This window comes from Strongylocentrotus purpuratus, unplaced genomic scaffold (genome assembly GCF_000002235.5).
Source record: "Strongylocentrotus purpuratus isolate Spur 01 unplaced genomic scaffold, Spur_5.0 spur5_scaffold_2, whole genome shotgun sequence".
NCBI classification, from domain to species: Eukaryota; Metazoa; Echinodermata; class Echinoidea; order Camarodonta; family Strongylocentrotidae; genus Strongylocentrotus; species Strongylocentrotus purpuratus.
The window spans coordinates 25,898,040-25,915,115 of record NW_022145605.1 but is presented as its reverse complement, the minus strand read 5'-3'; the positions used below and the strand labels follow the sequence as shown (position 1 = coordinate 25,915,115).

General features: G+C 36.9%; 1 protein-coding gene across 1 annotated transcript; it reads right to left on the bottom strand.

The window, feature by feature from the left end:
• Positions 1-303: 303 nt before the first annotated feature.
• LOC100893494 (RWD domain-containing protein 4) lies at positions 304-16,970 on the bottom strand. The gene is made up of 8 exons (XM_030992084.1): positions 16,831-16,970; positions 14,860-14,940; positions 13,333-13,442; positions 11,611-11,656; positions 9,631-9,735; positions 5,646-5,751; positions 4,892-4,944; positions 304-1,018 (listed from the first exon to the last, which is right to left on the bottom strand). The coding sequence occupies exons 1-8, from the start codon at positions 16,855-16,857 to the stop codon at positions 980-982; spliced, it is 567 nt and encodes a 188-aa protein (XP_030847944.1). The 5' UTR covers positions 16,858-16,970; the 3' UTR covers positions 304-979.
• Positions 16,971-17,076: the final 106 nt, after the last annotated feature.

The following is a 17,076-nucleotide window of genomic DNA, read 5'->3' as shown; positions in this document are numbered from 1 at the left end:
GTTCACACATAACCCTGTACAAAATCAATGACTGCTCCATGAAAGCCGCCATCTCGTGAAGCCTATCAGTTGCCTTCTTCTATAAAGTGCCCCAAATTTGTTTGCCTGTTTAATTTGCCAAATTAATTTTGTATTGTCATGTACTGTACATCGCTCTTATGAGTGTCATATTGTTTTTTTTTTTTTTAAATAATTAAAAAAAAAAAAAATTATATATAAAATATCAAAAATATCTATTATTGTACTAAAGATAAGTCTCGACAGGCCCCTGGTCTTTGCTGGTTCCCATACATGTTTTTTAAAATATCTACATGTATTTAGTTGTTCTGTGTTAATGGACATTAGATTTTGTTCACTATTTTTTCTCTTAACATTATTGTTTGTTAATTTTGTGTTACTTTGCATTTTTTATATGTCTGAACAATGTATGTATACTTGTTTTTTATGAACCACATGTGGAAAATAGACTTGAACTTGAAGACCAACGAATCGCTTCAAGATCTAAGCACTGTAATATCAGCCTACAAAAAACAGTGTCACATGAACATGTTGCTAAACAAGAACAACAATCAAAGAAACACCTAAAACAAATAAGATTCCATTATCATTCTATTGTTGAACAAGGTGCAGGAACATTGCAAAACTGTTACAAAAGTCTCCAATGAACCCCAATACATGAGAATCTGCCAGGAGAGAGAAATGGTTGAGGAACACCCATTTCAAGTTTGTGTCGACTTCTCTCTTCGCAAGAGCATACATACGGCGCTGGAGCGCTACACCTACAAACCTTAACATGGAGACCACAGTCTTCACACATCCAGTTCTTGTAAATACGAAAAGAAACAGGTCAGGTTTATTTTATTCCTTTATTTGCAGCACTACAACCAGTTTAGCTTCTGATTGAACGTATCCTTATATTGAAGGCTCTGGATTGGTCAGCTGTATCTCATCTCTAATTGTCTTTGTGAATTGTTCACTGTCAGCTATCTTCTGGCTTCGTGAACCCAGACTTGCTTAACTGCGTAAAAATGGAAAAGATAAAGGAGAAAGGTTGTAAACATGAATGACTTCATTAAAATAGCAAGAAACAAAACTTACATGGAAATATAGTATCCTGTTGTTACAGACTTCAACATAAAACAGAGATACATTCCTCCATAGTTTAGAAAGAATTTTAGTGTAAATATTAAAAGGAATGACAAATCAAGGCCACTATGTCCTCATTGGAAGCTCTCAAGACTGCAACATAACAGAGACTTGGGAACATTGCGGCTACACAGCTGCCTATAGGGTTTTTACACATATGGGTCAAAGGTTATACTTTGTAATTTTCATCCTGGCCAGTAATATTAATTACATTTTAACTCTCTTATGTTTCTATGCCACTAATGAGGAAACAGACTTCACAGCAGCTTAGAATTGCTAGTATATTGCAATTTGTCATCAAAATCAAAAGAAATTTGATGGAAAATTCTAGGAGGCTTTCCAAATCTATAAGTCTATGGGCTTTAAAGATATTTTGTTTTATATTTTTGACTAAAGTAACCTTGACTAACATCTAGCAGCAATGTGAAATGTACAAATTTCAAAATATTAATTCATTCATCCTCTCTAACAAATTTAAAGAATAAATTCAATCTAAAGACTAAAAGTATGTGAGGAAGTGTACAGGTGCTCTAGGGAGTGGTTCTGGTCAATTTCAAGCTTCAATTGAATTTCTCTCTTATACAAAGCTATGCTATGAATATATGATTCAGTGCAATACGTGCCATATGTCATTTACTACACCTAAAAACGAAGAATATCTTGATATGATCATTGACTTAAAGATGAAGTTGAGTTCTGGTCATGCGATTGCATTGTGATAGAAACGGTGTGGAATCGACCAGAAAAGGTTGATCATCTAGCACATAAGAATTTGTGTGTATTGCAAGGTTCTGGAATCATCAAAATGATAAGAAATTTGGCCAAGTCTTGGTAAAGTTAAAACACTGTACACAGAAAGATGTATATGGGACTACACGAACACGTGGCGTAAAAATCCTACCCCAGAGTTTTATGATGTTACATGACATATTTAGAATATATATAAAGGCATTTGAAGAGCCATGCTTTTCAGGGAACATGTCTTATCTGACGTTCTTCCATACTTGCATAATAAGAATGATAACGCTCACAAATTATTTTTCACCTCTTCCCAGAACTCAACCTTCTCTTTAATACCAAAAAGAACCATCAGTCAATGGTCGTGTCAAGGTTTTTTATTTCTTAAATGAAAAAAATTGATATGTTGTACACGATACGTTGTATAGAATCGACCGTGACAAGAATGAAGGCATCCCCCCTCCCTCTCTATAAAGTGCAAGTAAACATTGAAAATTGTGCCAGCATCTTCATGTCTGCCTATGAACATAAAGATGTACCGTGGCAATGGAGAATGAAAATAGGTCAGATCCGAGCACCAAACTGGAAGAGCACACAATTATGAAATGTCATATGAAATGCTACATGAAGACTCTGAAGGACGTTATATTGATTGAAACCCATGTTATTGCAAGGGCCACATGCACATCTGGTTAATTGAATTACAGGAAATGGTCTCATCCATTACTTAATATAAATATATTGACTGCTATGAGAGGCATCGCTGTTTCTATAGGCTCAAGGGGACGTTACATCCTGCCATGACCCTGAGGTGCGCCGCCCGCCGAGGGGTCATAGCTAGATGTAACGTCCCCCGAGAGCCAGTATAGAAACAGCTATGCTTTTGAATATTAAAGCAGTCCATATTATCTTTTATGTACCGAATTCACAAAATCCTTTTCTTGAGTAAAGAATGATTAAAACATCACAGAAAATCTGAGACACTGTCTGTAAATCTTCGCCGGACAGTTGCCTGAATGTTATGATCATTCACGATCATTCGGGAATCGCAAACACAGTGCACTGTATGTGGTATCTACCCTCGCACAGGAAAACTTTTTAAACGTAAACCTACGGGGATCTCCGCAAAATTTAACTACACTGTATGCGGGCATCTTTCTCATCAACTTTTGCCCTTCATCCAGGTAACGGGCAATTGTTAGTTTCTTTACGGGCATGGTTATATTCACAACTCCAATTTCAACCAATCAGATGACTAGATTTATTCAAAATACTAAAGAGAGGTATATTAAATATATATAAAGTATATAAAGACTAAAAAACGGATCCAGCCCGAGAGCCCCAAGTAAAAACAATTTGATACCCGTTTCCTGAAATTGGATGGCAATGAAAAATACACCCCTTAAAAATTGATCTTTTTTAGCAATCAAATAAATCAACACATGCGTACCTCCGCTTAGTTCTGTATATTCTCTCATTTTACATTATTTTCATCCACGTTTGGCAATGTTTAGTGCTAATATCATGCCTTAAAATGTCAAAATCTGATGTAAAAGTAGAAAGAGGACATGCGAGCCGCCATTTTGATTTACACAGGATGAAAAAGAAACACAGAATTCATAAAAAAATTATGTTGGAATGATACAACACATTTCTAAAAAAATCATCTACACCTACTAAATACCAGTCAAATAATTTACTAAAGAAATTTTTTTTTTTTTCTCTTATTCTAAACACTGCATGCTTCCTTCAAAAGCTGTTAATTATGTAGTAATCGCAACACGTAGTCACGGAAAGAATGCGCAGAACACTTGATTAGCTATAATGTGTGCTGAAACAAGCTCAAACAAATGGTATACGTGATCGTACCATAACTATGAAAGAACATTGGAAAAGACCACAACTACTCAAAATTAACGTAAGCAGATACATGACTTGGACAAAAAATTTAAATAGTCGTCCAAAAAAAGCTACAGAAATAGTGATATTCGAGGTGTTACTGGGTACATTATTATTGCAAGCGGCCTGCTGCACATATCTAATCAATATGCTCAAATCCACTGTCATACTGCTTTTTACAACAGAGGGCAGTATAGTGGATTCTAGCCTGATGATCAAGATAAACAGTACAGTACCTCACAGCAGGCCCATTCCGATGAAAATGTACCTTGTAACTCCTCAAATATCACTATTTCTGTGGCATTTCGTGGACAACTATTGAACTCTTTGTCCAAGTTATATATCTGCTTACATTAATTTTGAGTAGTTGTTGTCTTTCCGACTGTGCTCTTGTAGTTTTTAATGATTTCTTGGTCAATCACGTATATTTGTTTGGGTTTGTTTCGGAATGCATTACAGCTGACGAAGTGTAATGCACATTCCTTGCGTGACTAATCCGAACTCACCAAGTGCAACAGCGATGAGTATCGAAACTTGTTGTGATTACTAAGTAAATATCAGATTTTAAAAGAAGCATGCAGTGTTTAGAATACAAGAAAACTATTTATTTTGTCTTTAAAAATTATTTTTCGATCGGTATGTTGTGAAAAAGAATTTGTTAGAAAGCTGTTTTATTATTCTAACATTTTTAGCTTGATTTTTCCATCCCGCATGAAGCAAAATGGCGGCTCGCATGTTCTCTTTCGATTTTTGCCCGCAGTTTTTACTTTCAGAGGCATGATAATGGATGGCACTATTAATAAACATCACCAAACATGGATAAAAAATATCTTCATATGAGATATTCCAATGTTAACAAAGGTATGCATGTATATCCAAAGGTATTTTGCCGATATTAATAGTCAAATTTGAGGATGTTTATAGGAACATTTAGATTTAACAATAGAAGTAGATCTAGATGATTTTTTCTTGATTCATCATTTTCGAGAACCTGGGTACCCACCCAAAATTTGAGCGGTAACCCAAATTACAAAAATACCTAAAATTCCTTGCTCTAAAAGTGAAAAATATTTCAGATATAGAACCGCATGCCATGAAAGATACTTACATGCTTGATGACATCAACCCAGTCCCAGCCTCTGGGTCGTTCACCCTTATAATCTATATGGAGAAAAGAAAACAAGAAAAGAAATTAAAATTTATAGTTTGACAGTCTATTCTGGTATCTACTGCTTTCTGAAATAATGCCCCCCCCCCCTCAACTGAACAACAGAGAGAAATGGAAATAACAATAATAATAATAGAAAACATTTATAATGCGCCATGTCTGTCAAAAATGACACTCCTGGCGCAGTTGTGTGGAAATTGTATAATTGTCGGCATAAGACCATCAAGTAATTCAAATAGATGGAAAAGGAGAGGTGAAAAATAACATGAAATGAAGGTGATGGTAAAACTGCCTCCTACACACCTGCATTTGATCAGTGGTCTTGTTTTATTCACATTTCATCCAGGATCAGCATCCTCCTTTCCTGAACTTCTTTGATGACCATTCTTAGTATTGCATTTACACTTAATTAGGATGTATCATTTGGCTATTTACAATGATAATAATAATAATAATAATCTTTTAAAGTCCACTCCAAATTTTAAGACGGAAAATGGAAATTCTTTACGCCCAATTGATCGTGAGCCCGGCAGCCCCTGAGCAGCGCCAGATCGACGTTGCTCTCACCTTATTGTTGAACGCCAAACAAGGTAGCAGCAACTACAAAAATTCAATTCATAGACCCCCTTCCTTAAAGAATGGGAAGGCTAGCTCAGTTTGAATCTATAAATGATCTGCTTAGAAGCAAACTTACTTGTTCTTTCAGTAATCTTCCTCTTCTGATTTTTGGTGAGTTGCTCTTTCCTCTCTTTGATCTTGCCTACCAAAGGAACAGTCTCTTTTTTTTCTTCTTTTTCTTCCTGTCATAAAAGAATAACAACTGATTAGTAAATTTGAGTCGGACAGAAGGTGGTATGTATTTAAGCATTTAATCTCGTGAATAGGCAAACATATGTGATATTTGTGCATTGCTTTTCATTTGATGTTGTAGGAATGGCTTTTGATTTGTTAGCATGTATCTCTCGTTTACACAGGTAACTGTCCCCAGAGAAGGAAGGTGCACAATTTGTGACATCTCTTCTAAGCACTTGTAAGCTATATACACAGATCCTACATTATGGCAGCTCATGTGCAATACATGGAAATCTCCAATGTCGATAGACGTCATTTGGTTGAAGCATTCAAAGGAAACGGTCAAGATTATCTAGAACTGGCAGATAATCTAGCGATAAAGCAGTCTACAGTGCGATCCATAGTAGTAGCCACCTACCTGGACAGCGGTAGGGTTGAGAAGCTACCAAGAGGTGGGGCACGTAATGCCAAGATAGATGATGACATGAACAACTTTCTTCAATATGTCATCGAGACAAATCCACTACTCACGCTCCAGGACAAACTCAGGGAAGACCTCCCACAAAAGCCGAAAGTGTCCCTGACCACCATAGCGAGGGCGGAGGACGCCATGCTTGTGTCGCTGAAACTCGCGGAGGACGTACCCAATGCTAGGAACGCCGCACGTGTCCTCCAACAACTAGGAGAGTATGCAGAGTGGTTTCTTAAGCACAGAGTTTGGGCCAACTGTGTCTTCATAGACGAGTGTGGGTATAACATCTGGACGCGTTGCACCCAAGGGAGGGCACCACAAGGTATTCCCTCTAGGAGGGTCGTTCACGGGCAACGGGGTCGTAACTGCAACGTCACATTCACCATTACGGCAACAGTTGGTCTCTTGCATCATATGGCTTTCGAGACTGTCACCCGACCAAGTTTCAAGCGGTTCTTTGCCGCAACAGATGCAGAGTGCAATGACATGTTCCCTAATGATGCCCCTATCATCTTGATCTACGACAACGCCAGGCCTCTCGTGAGAGCTGAGCTCCCTGACAATGCCAATCCTCTGATCGAAACAAAGCGCCTCCCTCTTTACTCGCCAAATTTGTAATATGACCTCAGTGGCTCACTCATCATTTAAGAGTGCTATGAAAAGGACCTTGGCGCTGCCGGAATGGCAACGGCGAGTTGGAGACAAGATAGCTGCTGGACGAGCAGGAGTCAACCTGCAATTGTGGCGTTGCGACGCCCTGAGAGAGGTTGCCGTGCAGTGCATCGACACCATAACACCGGCCAAATGCACCCAGTGGTACAACCATTCTCAGACATACATGCCAAGAAAGTGAAGGCTGAACAGCTGTAATAGACATGGACATGATGGAAACAAAATACAATGATGAATAAAGAAAAGGATAAAAAATGAAAAGAAAGAAAAATTACCTACTCAATCAAGACTAAACAAAACAAACCATTTAAACCGGTACATGGCAACGAGTACCGACAACGATTAGCCTCATGGTTATCCTCAACGAGTACACGACAACGATTATCCTCACGGTTTTTAGGCATAAGTGGGACTGCTTTGCAGTGGTTTATATATTATTTGACTGGTCGTTTTCAGTCTGTCTCCATCAATTCTGTTTCCTCAGAAAAACACAATCTTTAGTGCAGAGTCCCACAAGGCTCTGTCGCCGGCCCGTTACTTATGAATGTTTTTATGATTTTGTGCCTCCTTATTTGATAGAGCTGTTAACATTGTACACACCTTCTAGAAATCTTTGTTCTAATAAGAAAAAATTGTTTGTTATTCCACCAGTGATGACCAGGTCATATGATGAGCTTCGCTCACACTGCCTTAACTTTATGGAACAATCTCCCAAAACAACTAAAAAAACATTGACTCCATTGTTGAGTTTAAGATTGCTTTAAAGATGCACTTATTTAACATTTAATTCATAAATTTTGTCTGTTACCCAGTACATCTTGTCTTTGTATTGTTTTTTTCTTCTCTAGAGCGCTTAGGGACATGTTTTAATACTATGTGTTATGCGCTATACAAGAAAGGTTAATTACTATTATTATTACTCTTTATAATGTTTACGTCTCCCTTGCAAGATATCATATTGGCTCACAATATCTCATGTATGACATATGCAGACGACGTGCATTTGTACCTAACATTTCATTCTAGAAATCGCTCTTCTGCTGTTCAGAAGATGGAAAATTGCTTAAAGGATATTAGAACTTGGGCATTTCAGAACAAGCTTTCTCTAAATTTCACATGTCCCACAAATCAGTTTACTAAAACCAAATTTCTTCACTTTCATTCCAAGTTTTGTTCTCATGTCCCACAAATCAGTTTACGAATTGGGCAGTCTGTAATTAAGCCATCCGTTATGGCCCGTAATCTTGGTGTTGTTATGGATTCTTCCCTTACTATGTCTACAAATGTTGATGCCATTTGTAATTCTGCTTTTGTAGCTATAAGGAAAATAGGAAAAATTTGTAGGTTTCTCGACCAGAATGCAGCCCATCGTCTTATCCATGCTTTCGTCACATCTAGGCTAGCTTGTTGCAATTACCTTCTCTTTGGTCTTCCCGCAAAAATGACCTCAAAGCTCCAGCGTATCCAAAGCACAGCAGTACTTCTCACATATCCCCTGTTCTTCAAAATCTTCACTGGCTTCCTATCACTTCTCGCATCACTTACAAAATTCTCCTCCTTACTGTCAAGACTTATCATGGTTGCGCTCCTTCATATCTTTCTGAACTCCTTCCTTGATATACTCCTGTCCGGACTTTGTGATCTGCTTCTCAATCCCTCCTCTCTCGGTCTCACACTATTTCATATTTCATACAAACAATACGGTCAATGCTCTTTTGTTTATGCAGCTGCATTTCTTTGGAACAATCTCCCCCTTCATTTTCGCAATGCTAGTTCTTTAAATACATTTAAAACAATGCTAAAAACACATCTCTTTAAGTCTTGTTCCTGAAAAGCCCTGTTTACCTTTTGCCTTTTATATTTTTTAAAAAGATTAACGTAGGATACGGTACTATTAATTTATGAACTATTTGTATTTTGGTTGTAAGCAATTTTTGTAATTATGTGCATTATTTTCATTTGCAAAGTTTTAATGTTAGTTGAATTGATGTAATTTGTAATGCAAACTCTGTTTCCTTTACTTTCAACTATTTCCCTTCTGATCCGCTTAGAGGCAATTTGCAATTTGCAGTAAAGAAATATCTTATTATTATTATTATTATTATCATTATGTGGTGCGCTGGGCTGCTCAAACTTGTGTGTGTACTTACGTGTACAGAGTCTGAGTGTGTATGTGTTGGCCTGAGAAAGTTTTTCACTATTCTATGTGTGTAAGGTACATGTATGTGTAGCATGGAGTTCACGGAAGTACTGCAGAGGTGTCATCCGCGAAAGCAACGAATTGCGAAAATGTCTCTTAGCTTGTCATTCACGAAAACGTCTGTACGCGAAAATATCAGCTTATACAGTATATTATTGGATGTCTCGTCAGCTTTTGAAACAATAGATCACCACACTATGATTTTGCGCTTAGAAACATCAGTATTAAGCGCCTAATAAATGTTATGTATTATTTATGATCTTGCACCTTAGGTCCATAGGAATTAGAGGCAAAGCATTGCAGTTTATGATATCTTTTCAGGGCAGGGGTCTGTCTGTTTACAAGTATGGAGTTTATAAACCATAAACATTGACAGCGTGTTTCACTTCATTTTGGCAACACCTGCCAAAATTGCTTTGGACTGTATTCTGACAAAGATATAGGGTTAGTAATGAGCCCATTGTTAAAGCTAGAGTTTTGGTTAAATAGCATACAAATTTGACCCATGAGCAACTGATGTGTCATTGTGAGAGTAATAAATACCTTTTGTACGGCTGATTCCTCTTGATCTGTCATGAAATCCTCTGCATTCTCCTTGGCAAACTCAAACAGAGTAAAGGTCATTGCACTATCTAGCCACTGAGTTGCCTGCAAAGGGTAAGATAAACAAAATATATATATATTTTCCTGTGATTATGACGTGAATGAGAACATTTTTAAGTGCATAAACTGTATTTAGAAACTACCAGGACATAGCTAGCTATCAAGATTCCTTTTAGATGTATGACATCAAGTCACGTCCATGGCGATGCACTTTTAAGTGAGTTTCTAAAACTTAAAGTGAATGTTGAGTTCTGGGCAGGGGTGAAAAATAATTTGTGTGCGTTATCATCGTTATTATGCAAGTGTGGAAGTGCATCAGAGAAAAAATGTCCCTGAATAGCCCGGCTCTCAAAGGCCTTCATATTTTAAATATGACATGTATCAGCTTAAAAATGAGGCTCGATTTTTATGCCACATTTTTGTGTAGTCCCATATACATCTTTCTGTGTACAGTGCTTGTTACTTTACCAAGACTGGGCCAAATTTCTGATCATTTTGATGAGTCCAGAACCTAGCAATACTATATGCTACATGATCAACTTTTTCTGATCGATTTCGCACCGTTTCTTTCACAATGCAATTGCATGTTAAGAACTCAACTTTAACTTTAAGATTCATATACATGAGGCTGTACATCAGTAAAGAATCTCTGGTTGAAATAAATACACAGATGTAACAAATAATTCATTCATTGTTCCTGTAATCCAACTTTATCCAAGTATAAAAGGTCAACTGCATAATCTGTAGGATTTTTTATTTAAAGGGCAAAATTAACAAACCCGGGGGGTGTTTCATAAAGCTGTTCGTAAAGTTACGCATGACTTTACGAACGACTTGTATATGAAAAGCCAAATGGGATGCTCAATCTTTATTGATTATTATTTATTAAGTTGAACTGTGCAGATATAGATTAACATTCTTATTATAACAACCATTTCTAATGCAAAGTATATTTTTTGCCATAATTTAATTGAGGTTATTGGAAATATCAGAAAAAACTTTGGGCATCCTATCTGGCACTTCATATACAAGTCATTCGTAAAGTCATGCGTAACTTTACGAACTCTTTATGAAACACCCCCCAGGAGAGATATGAACCTGTTGTCTACTGCTTTCCAGCTACCGACTCTACTAAACAGCCATTTTTTAATCTCTTGACATAGAAATCCCTCCTATAGAGCTTCTTAACTATTAAAGGGATCCTGTAACTTTGTCTCAGATTCTGAAACAAAATTCTAGATTTAGCTCATGATGCAATTATAATTATAAGCCTTTAGGTCAGTCAGGAACCCAATGACTTTTACAAGCCGATCGCCTGTCTAATTATCAAAATATTTATGATTGGAATTACAAATTTTGAAAACCGTTTGCCAAACGGTTTTCATAACATTACAGTCCATTGGTGAAAACGAGCATGGTACATGTAAAACCAGTCACTCAAAGATTTTTACTTTTTTGAGGCACTTCTTGATCATTTTGAAGCGCAACTTTTTTAGGGTTTCAAAATTACACCATATCACAGAAATGATAACACGTAGGGCCATGCATCTCAGATTTAACACTGTAACGATCCCTTTAAACATAAAACAATGTTTTGAGTTGGTTGGACACATACTTTTACCTGACAATCACCACAATTTGTCCCATGTTTACAGTGAAATCACAGATCTGCAAACATTACCTATTTTGTTATTTGTACAAATTTATAGATCTTGTTGATGATGAGATACAGTACAAGCCAAATCATTGACATGGCTTTTATACACAGAAGGAATTTAAATTAAGAACTACAAATTACTACAGAACTGCAGAACTATGTCCTTGTTAAAATGTATATCGGTAAGTTCTAAGCTCATGCATTTTTAAATCATTTTATTGATTAATATAGAAAATGGTAAGAATAAAATGGATCATAGTTACCTCTTCTTTCATTCTGGAGATGACATTTTCTTTTATAGTCTGAGAGCTAAAGATAATAATGAGACAAGCAAAGGCAAGAAAAGGTAAGAGATGAATACAACATGTGAAAGGTAATTCCCTGTTAGTCATATGAATTATTATTTAGAAAAATAAAAAGCAATGTCTGACTAACTTTTCTGTGTTCAGATATGCAGTGGGAAACCATGGATTAGAAAAAAATAAATGTAAATGAATGGCTGCAGAGTGAAGTGCATTAAAGGTACCGGTAATACAAAGTTTTGGAAAATTTTGAAAATTGGTTGGATAGTGATTCTTTACAATTTTGATATATTTTGATGCCCCTGTGGATGTATTATAAGCACTAGAAAATTTAACCCCTACAACACTTCTGCTTTAGAGTAAAATTGTATACCCAAATTTTACCAGTGCTCCCGGTAAATTTTGATAAATTTCAAATAGCGCTGAACTACAATTGTAGCTGCGACCATGAAGTTGTGATATATAATTTCGAAACAGAAATAGCCAATCGGTCATTTTAGTCAAGAAACATTGTTTTATGGCCTAATTAATATCTTGACCTTAAGAGGGAGCTATACAACATAAAGAGTTAATTATTTACAATTTCACAACAATTAGACTCAATTTCAAACGCGACAACGATTACTGAATATTGTAGGATCGCATATGCTTCCAATATGTTCATTTGAACCAAATTCATGACCCCATACCAAAACTTTGTAATACCTTTAAACAAAAAAGTAGCCAAAGGCAGAGGTTATTGGTCATGTCGGAAAAAACCTCCTGCATGCCTTAAAAAAACAGGCAGACCTGTGTGTCCACCGCAAGGATTTTGTATGAATTCCCTCATAGAGCAGATGCAGATAGGTGCATGGCTGGTTGTGACCATGGCTTTAAAGATAAAGACCAGTTATGGTCATGTGATTGCATTGTGAAAGAAACGTTGTGGAATCGATCAGAAAAGGTTGATCATCTAGCATATAAGTATTGGTGTGTACTGCAAGGTTCTGGAATCATCAAAATGATAAGAAAAGTGGCCCAGTCCTGGTAAAGTTACAAGCACTATACACAGAAAGATGTAATTGAGGCATTTCCAATACTGGTCTTTACCTTTAAGTATGCACACTGTAAGACTACAATTTTACCATGAAATGAAATATGAGAATGGACCGGGATGACAAATTGGAGATTGATTGACCCAAGTGATCTTTAACCTTTTTAGAAGGCATGATAGCATAGTGGTTTAGATGTTGTTTAGTAACCAGAAGTTTCTGGGTTCAAAGTTAAAGTGCATTTTGGTATGGTATTGTGGGAGTGTCGTGGTCGAGTGGGTTTGAATCCCGACACGGCACTAATATCCTTTGGCAAGATATTAACCTGCACTTGCTACTCTCCACCCAGGTGTTAAATGGGTACCCAGTAGGATGTGACCGTCATTGTTGGTAAAGCAGTTTTTGAGCGTCCAGTAAAGCCTGGCTGGAATGCTCCCCAGGAAGTGGAAATTGTACACACGGTGTGTGCGGGCAAGCACTGAATCCAATGACCGGGGTAATAGTATATTTGTAAAGCGCTTAGGGACATTTGTATTAAGCGCTATATAAAAAAAATGAAAAAATAAAAATTGGTATTAATCAACAATCATCACATCGCTTACTGGGGATTTTTGGCTGAAAGATTTAGTGCAATGTGAAGGAACAATCTTACATGTGATTATTGAAGAAGGCATCTAGGGTGATGTCTGGTGGTATTGAAGGATATTCGTCACCCCAACTCACTTCAAGCATGAAAGATTTGAGATCTCCATTTTCTCCAACCTGGAAAGGAATCCAAAGCACATCAACATCATCTACCTTTACTTTAACTATAAGTTTTAGTCTTCAGGGGAGTGTTTCACAAAGACTAAGATCGACTTTAAGTTGAACTTCACTATGGCAAGCCTTTCGTGCCACTTCATGTAGTTCCTCTAACCATTCCTGGCATTGGTTTCTCAAGAGACGTACAAATCCTGGTCACAAATCTACAGAATTTACCATTTTTAATAGTTCAGTATTTAAGGAAAAATTATTATCTAAAGATCATAATTGAGAGACCAATGGTGAGAGCAACCAGTGGCATGAAATGAATGACCTGCCATAGTTAGGTCCAACTTAAAGTCGATCTTAGTCTTTGTGAAACACCCCCCTGGATTTACAATGTACAGTGTAAAAGGTTAATGAAGGATATCCTCCTTCACTCAATGTACAACATGTAAACTTCATTCTCACCATTCTGTGTGAGATTAATAACCTACATCTCAAGTTCATTCACTGCTGAATTCAGCTGACAGTACCCTATTCATAAGATACCACAGCCCAACGCTAACAGGTGTCCGCTAAAGGGTCCCAACATTTGTATTATTTAGGCCTGTAACCGATCATTGGATCGAGGGCTGATCATGAGCCGATCAGGGGTGATCGGATAATAATTTCCGATCGCCGATCAAGAAAAATGATCGGAAAAAAATCAGCAGAATTTTGTAATAATTTTTTTAACCCAGTCATGACATTTTGTTGAGCATTTGATAGCCAAAAACTTGAAAATTTTCGTCATTAAAAAAAATTGCCGATTATTTTTGCCGATACCAATCACAGGTGCGAGGATGTCGCTCCGATCGTCCGATCCGATCAAAGCCCCAACTTACAGGGTTAGTATTATTTTTGGATCCCTAGAAGTTTAAACTTTATAACAGATGGCTCCTGCAAAAAGTCTATGTGAATTAAAATCCAGACTCTGTGAAGAAGCTAGGAGCCCTGCTGATACATCATGGGGGGGGGGGGGGGGGGGGGGGGGTTCACAAATATCCTAAGTTGAACTTATCTCTAAGTTGGACATAAAAATTATGGAAAGCCATTAGCATCCTTGAAAATAATTTGTAAAAAATAATTGATTACAAAATATTGATTCAAATCATTCATATTTTCTATTATCATGGGAGATTTCAAGTTCTTGATGTGGAATACGGTACATGTATATGAAAGTCTAAAATACTTGAATTTTTGCTTTGAATTCTTTTGAATATATTTCATTATAAGGCTACGAATGGCTCTCCATAATATTTAAGTCCAACTAAGAGTTAAGTTCGACTTAGAATCTTTGTGAAACACCCCCCCCCCACCATATCAATGATATCCAAGCTTTTTTAGCATCTAGGGAAAACAAAGCAACAAAACAGCTTTGAAACAAGATACTTACCCTATACTGATAGGTTGTTTCATTGAGCTCTTTAAAGCATGTATCCCCATCATAGATTGAAAGTAGAACTTCTCTCTCTTCCTGTAAAACACAATTATCAAAATGCTACTTTGAAATATGAAACAAGAATTTGAATGACAATCATACACAACTTATTTACAATTAACTTGCATTGAATTTTCTTGCATACAGCCACAACAAGGTTTGTATGAAGTCCAATAATTGCACAAGATAATCATAGGCTTAATACAGTGTGTAGCAAAAAGGAAGTCACAATATTTGTTGTAGAATATTTATACTGTAATTATTAATACATTATATAGTAATGATAAATTCAAAACACCTATGAAGACTTTAAAAACATTTTAAGTCATCTTTTTAGAAGGACAATCAAACCTGGATTAGAAGTTGCTTTGGGTCAAAATTTAGAAAAATCAGTACAAAAAACACTGTAAAAGTGGACACACTATAAGAAAGTAAAAGATACATGTAGATGTAGTTTAAACTAGTGTTTGCTCACGCCTCCCTACTTTGCCGAAAAATGGGAGGAACGCTATTTTCAAACTGTTATAACTTGTGGTCCCTTGGGGCAAGCGAAAAAACAAGCGTATGGATAGATTCCTACAACTAAGACTACATAGTTTTACATACTTTTTCAAAAATTCATAACTTTCTTATTAGTTATCCAATTTTGCTCAAACTTAAATTGGTTTGTCTGATTTTTCTGCTTCTATTGAACGTAAGTTATTTTTGGACTGGACTTGTCCTTTAAAGCCTGTCCTACTTGTAGCTACCTATTAGTCCCCCATGATCCTCTTTTTCTAATGTTAGTTGAGAGCTGAGTTAATGAGATAGCTACCTGTCAGTGACCTCGCTGTTTGGTCTAATCCCTTCTGGCCCAGTAGTATTGACGGTCTTTAAACAAATTTTCATTTTCTGCATATTTAAGGTACAAACTTGCAAGTTGTACCGGAATGTTCATTGATTTTTCTATTTAATGTGTGGTGTCACGTAATATATTATTACGTAGTCTAGATCAATTGACTTTGCCAATGAACTTAAGTTGCACTAAGTTAAGTAGGCCCTCTCTCACTTAAATTCGAAGCCACTCGAGCGGATCGGCCAATGAGAGCGCGTAACTTCACTGTACAGCGCTCAATGCGCAAAGTTTGTGGCCCGGTCCTGTAAATAATTCAAAGCTGCTTGCACACATAGTCTAGCTGCATTACTGTCCTGGCCGTGTATTAAAAGCTGTGCTATTGATTCTCAACATTTCAAACACCACTGTACAAAACTCAACTGATTTTACTCAAAATTGAAAACGCTATCACGCACGACGCGCGCTAGATTTCGAAAAAAATGCTATACCTTACGTGTGTTATAACCTCGCCTGTGCACTTGCGCCGCGCCAAGTCATGAAAATGTCACGCATTGCCATTGGCCATTGCATTGGCATTGCTGATCTTTGATTGAACTTGGCGCCTCTGGCTCTGCTTTATTAGTGACAAAAGATGACACCTAAATAGCAGTAAAATACAATTATTTCAACTTACCGATGTTAGAAAGAATAATTTAAAAGTTCAAATCGTGAGTCTACTGTCAATTTGTCAAACTTGCCGATCTGGGGCGGGTTCCTAGAAACCGTCATAGATCTAAGACTAAGTCTAACTTCTTGACTATCCCATTGAAACGCGTGTTAATTCTATAACACACGTTTCAATGGGATAGTCAAGAAGTTGGACTTATGACGGTTTCTAGGAACCCACCCCAGCCACATTGTATTCATTGTATGCATCTGTTGACTATTCATGTGTGCAAATGCTGCCTATTAATACACGTAGGTCTAGATCTAAAGTTAGAGCCTAACTTTAGAGGTCAATACGCAAAGACATTGGCATTAGAATTGACTCTAGTCTAACTAAGACTCTATGCTTTGTTGGAGTGGATATATTATAGATAACAATAACGAACCTGTTGTTCCTCTTGATTGGAAGTCATTCCCGATGTTAACGTGTTCCAGATTTAGCAATCTTTAAACTTTAACCCATAACCATGATAACGTTTATATTTAACCTCAATCCGAATCGTACGTACTGCACTGTCGCTGAGCTCCGGCCGCCTCGTTTTAAATCGGAGTTCGGTAGTAGTGAGGTCGACCTAATGAAATTATCCGGTCGTTTTTTCTTGTTTGATGTGGTACTGGTGAGAACATAGAAA

Excerpts from the sequence above, each read along its gene's own strand:
- LOC100893494 (XM_030992084.1), bottom strand. The coding sequence starts at position 16,857 with ATGACTTCCAATCAAGAGGAACAACAG. Across the intron at positions 9,736-11,610 it reads TCTCCAGAATGAAAGAAGAG|GCAACTCAGTGGCTAGATAG; the intron begins GTAACTATGATC and ends TACCCTTTGCAG. Across the intron at positions 4,945-5,645 it reads GAAGATTACTGAAAGAACAA|ATTATAAGGGTGAACGACCC; the intron begins GTAAGTTTGCTT and ends TTCTCCATATAG.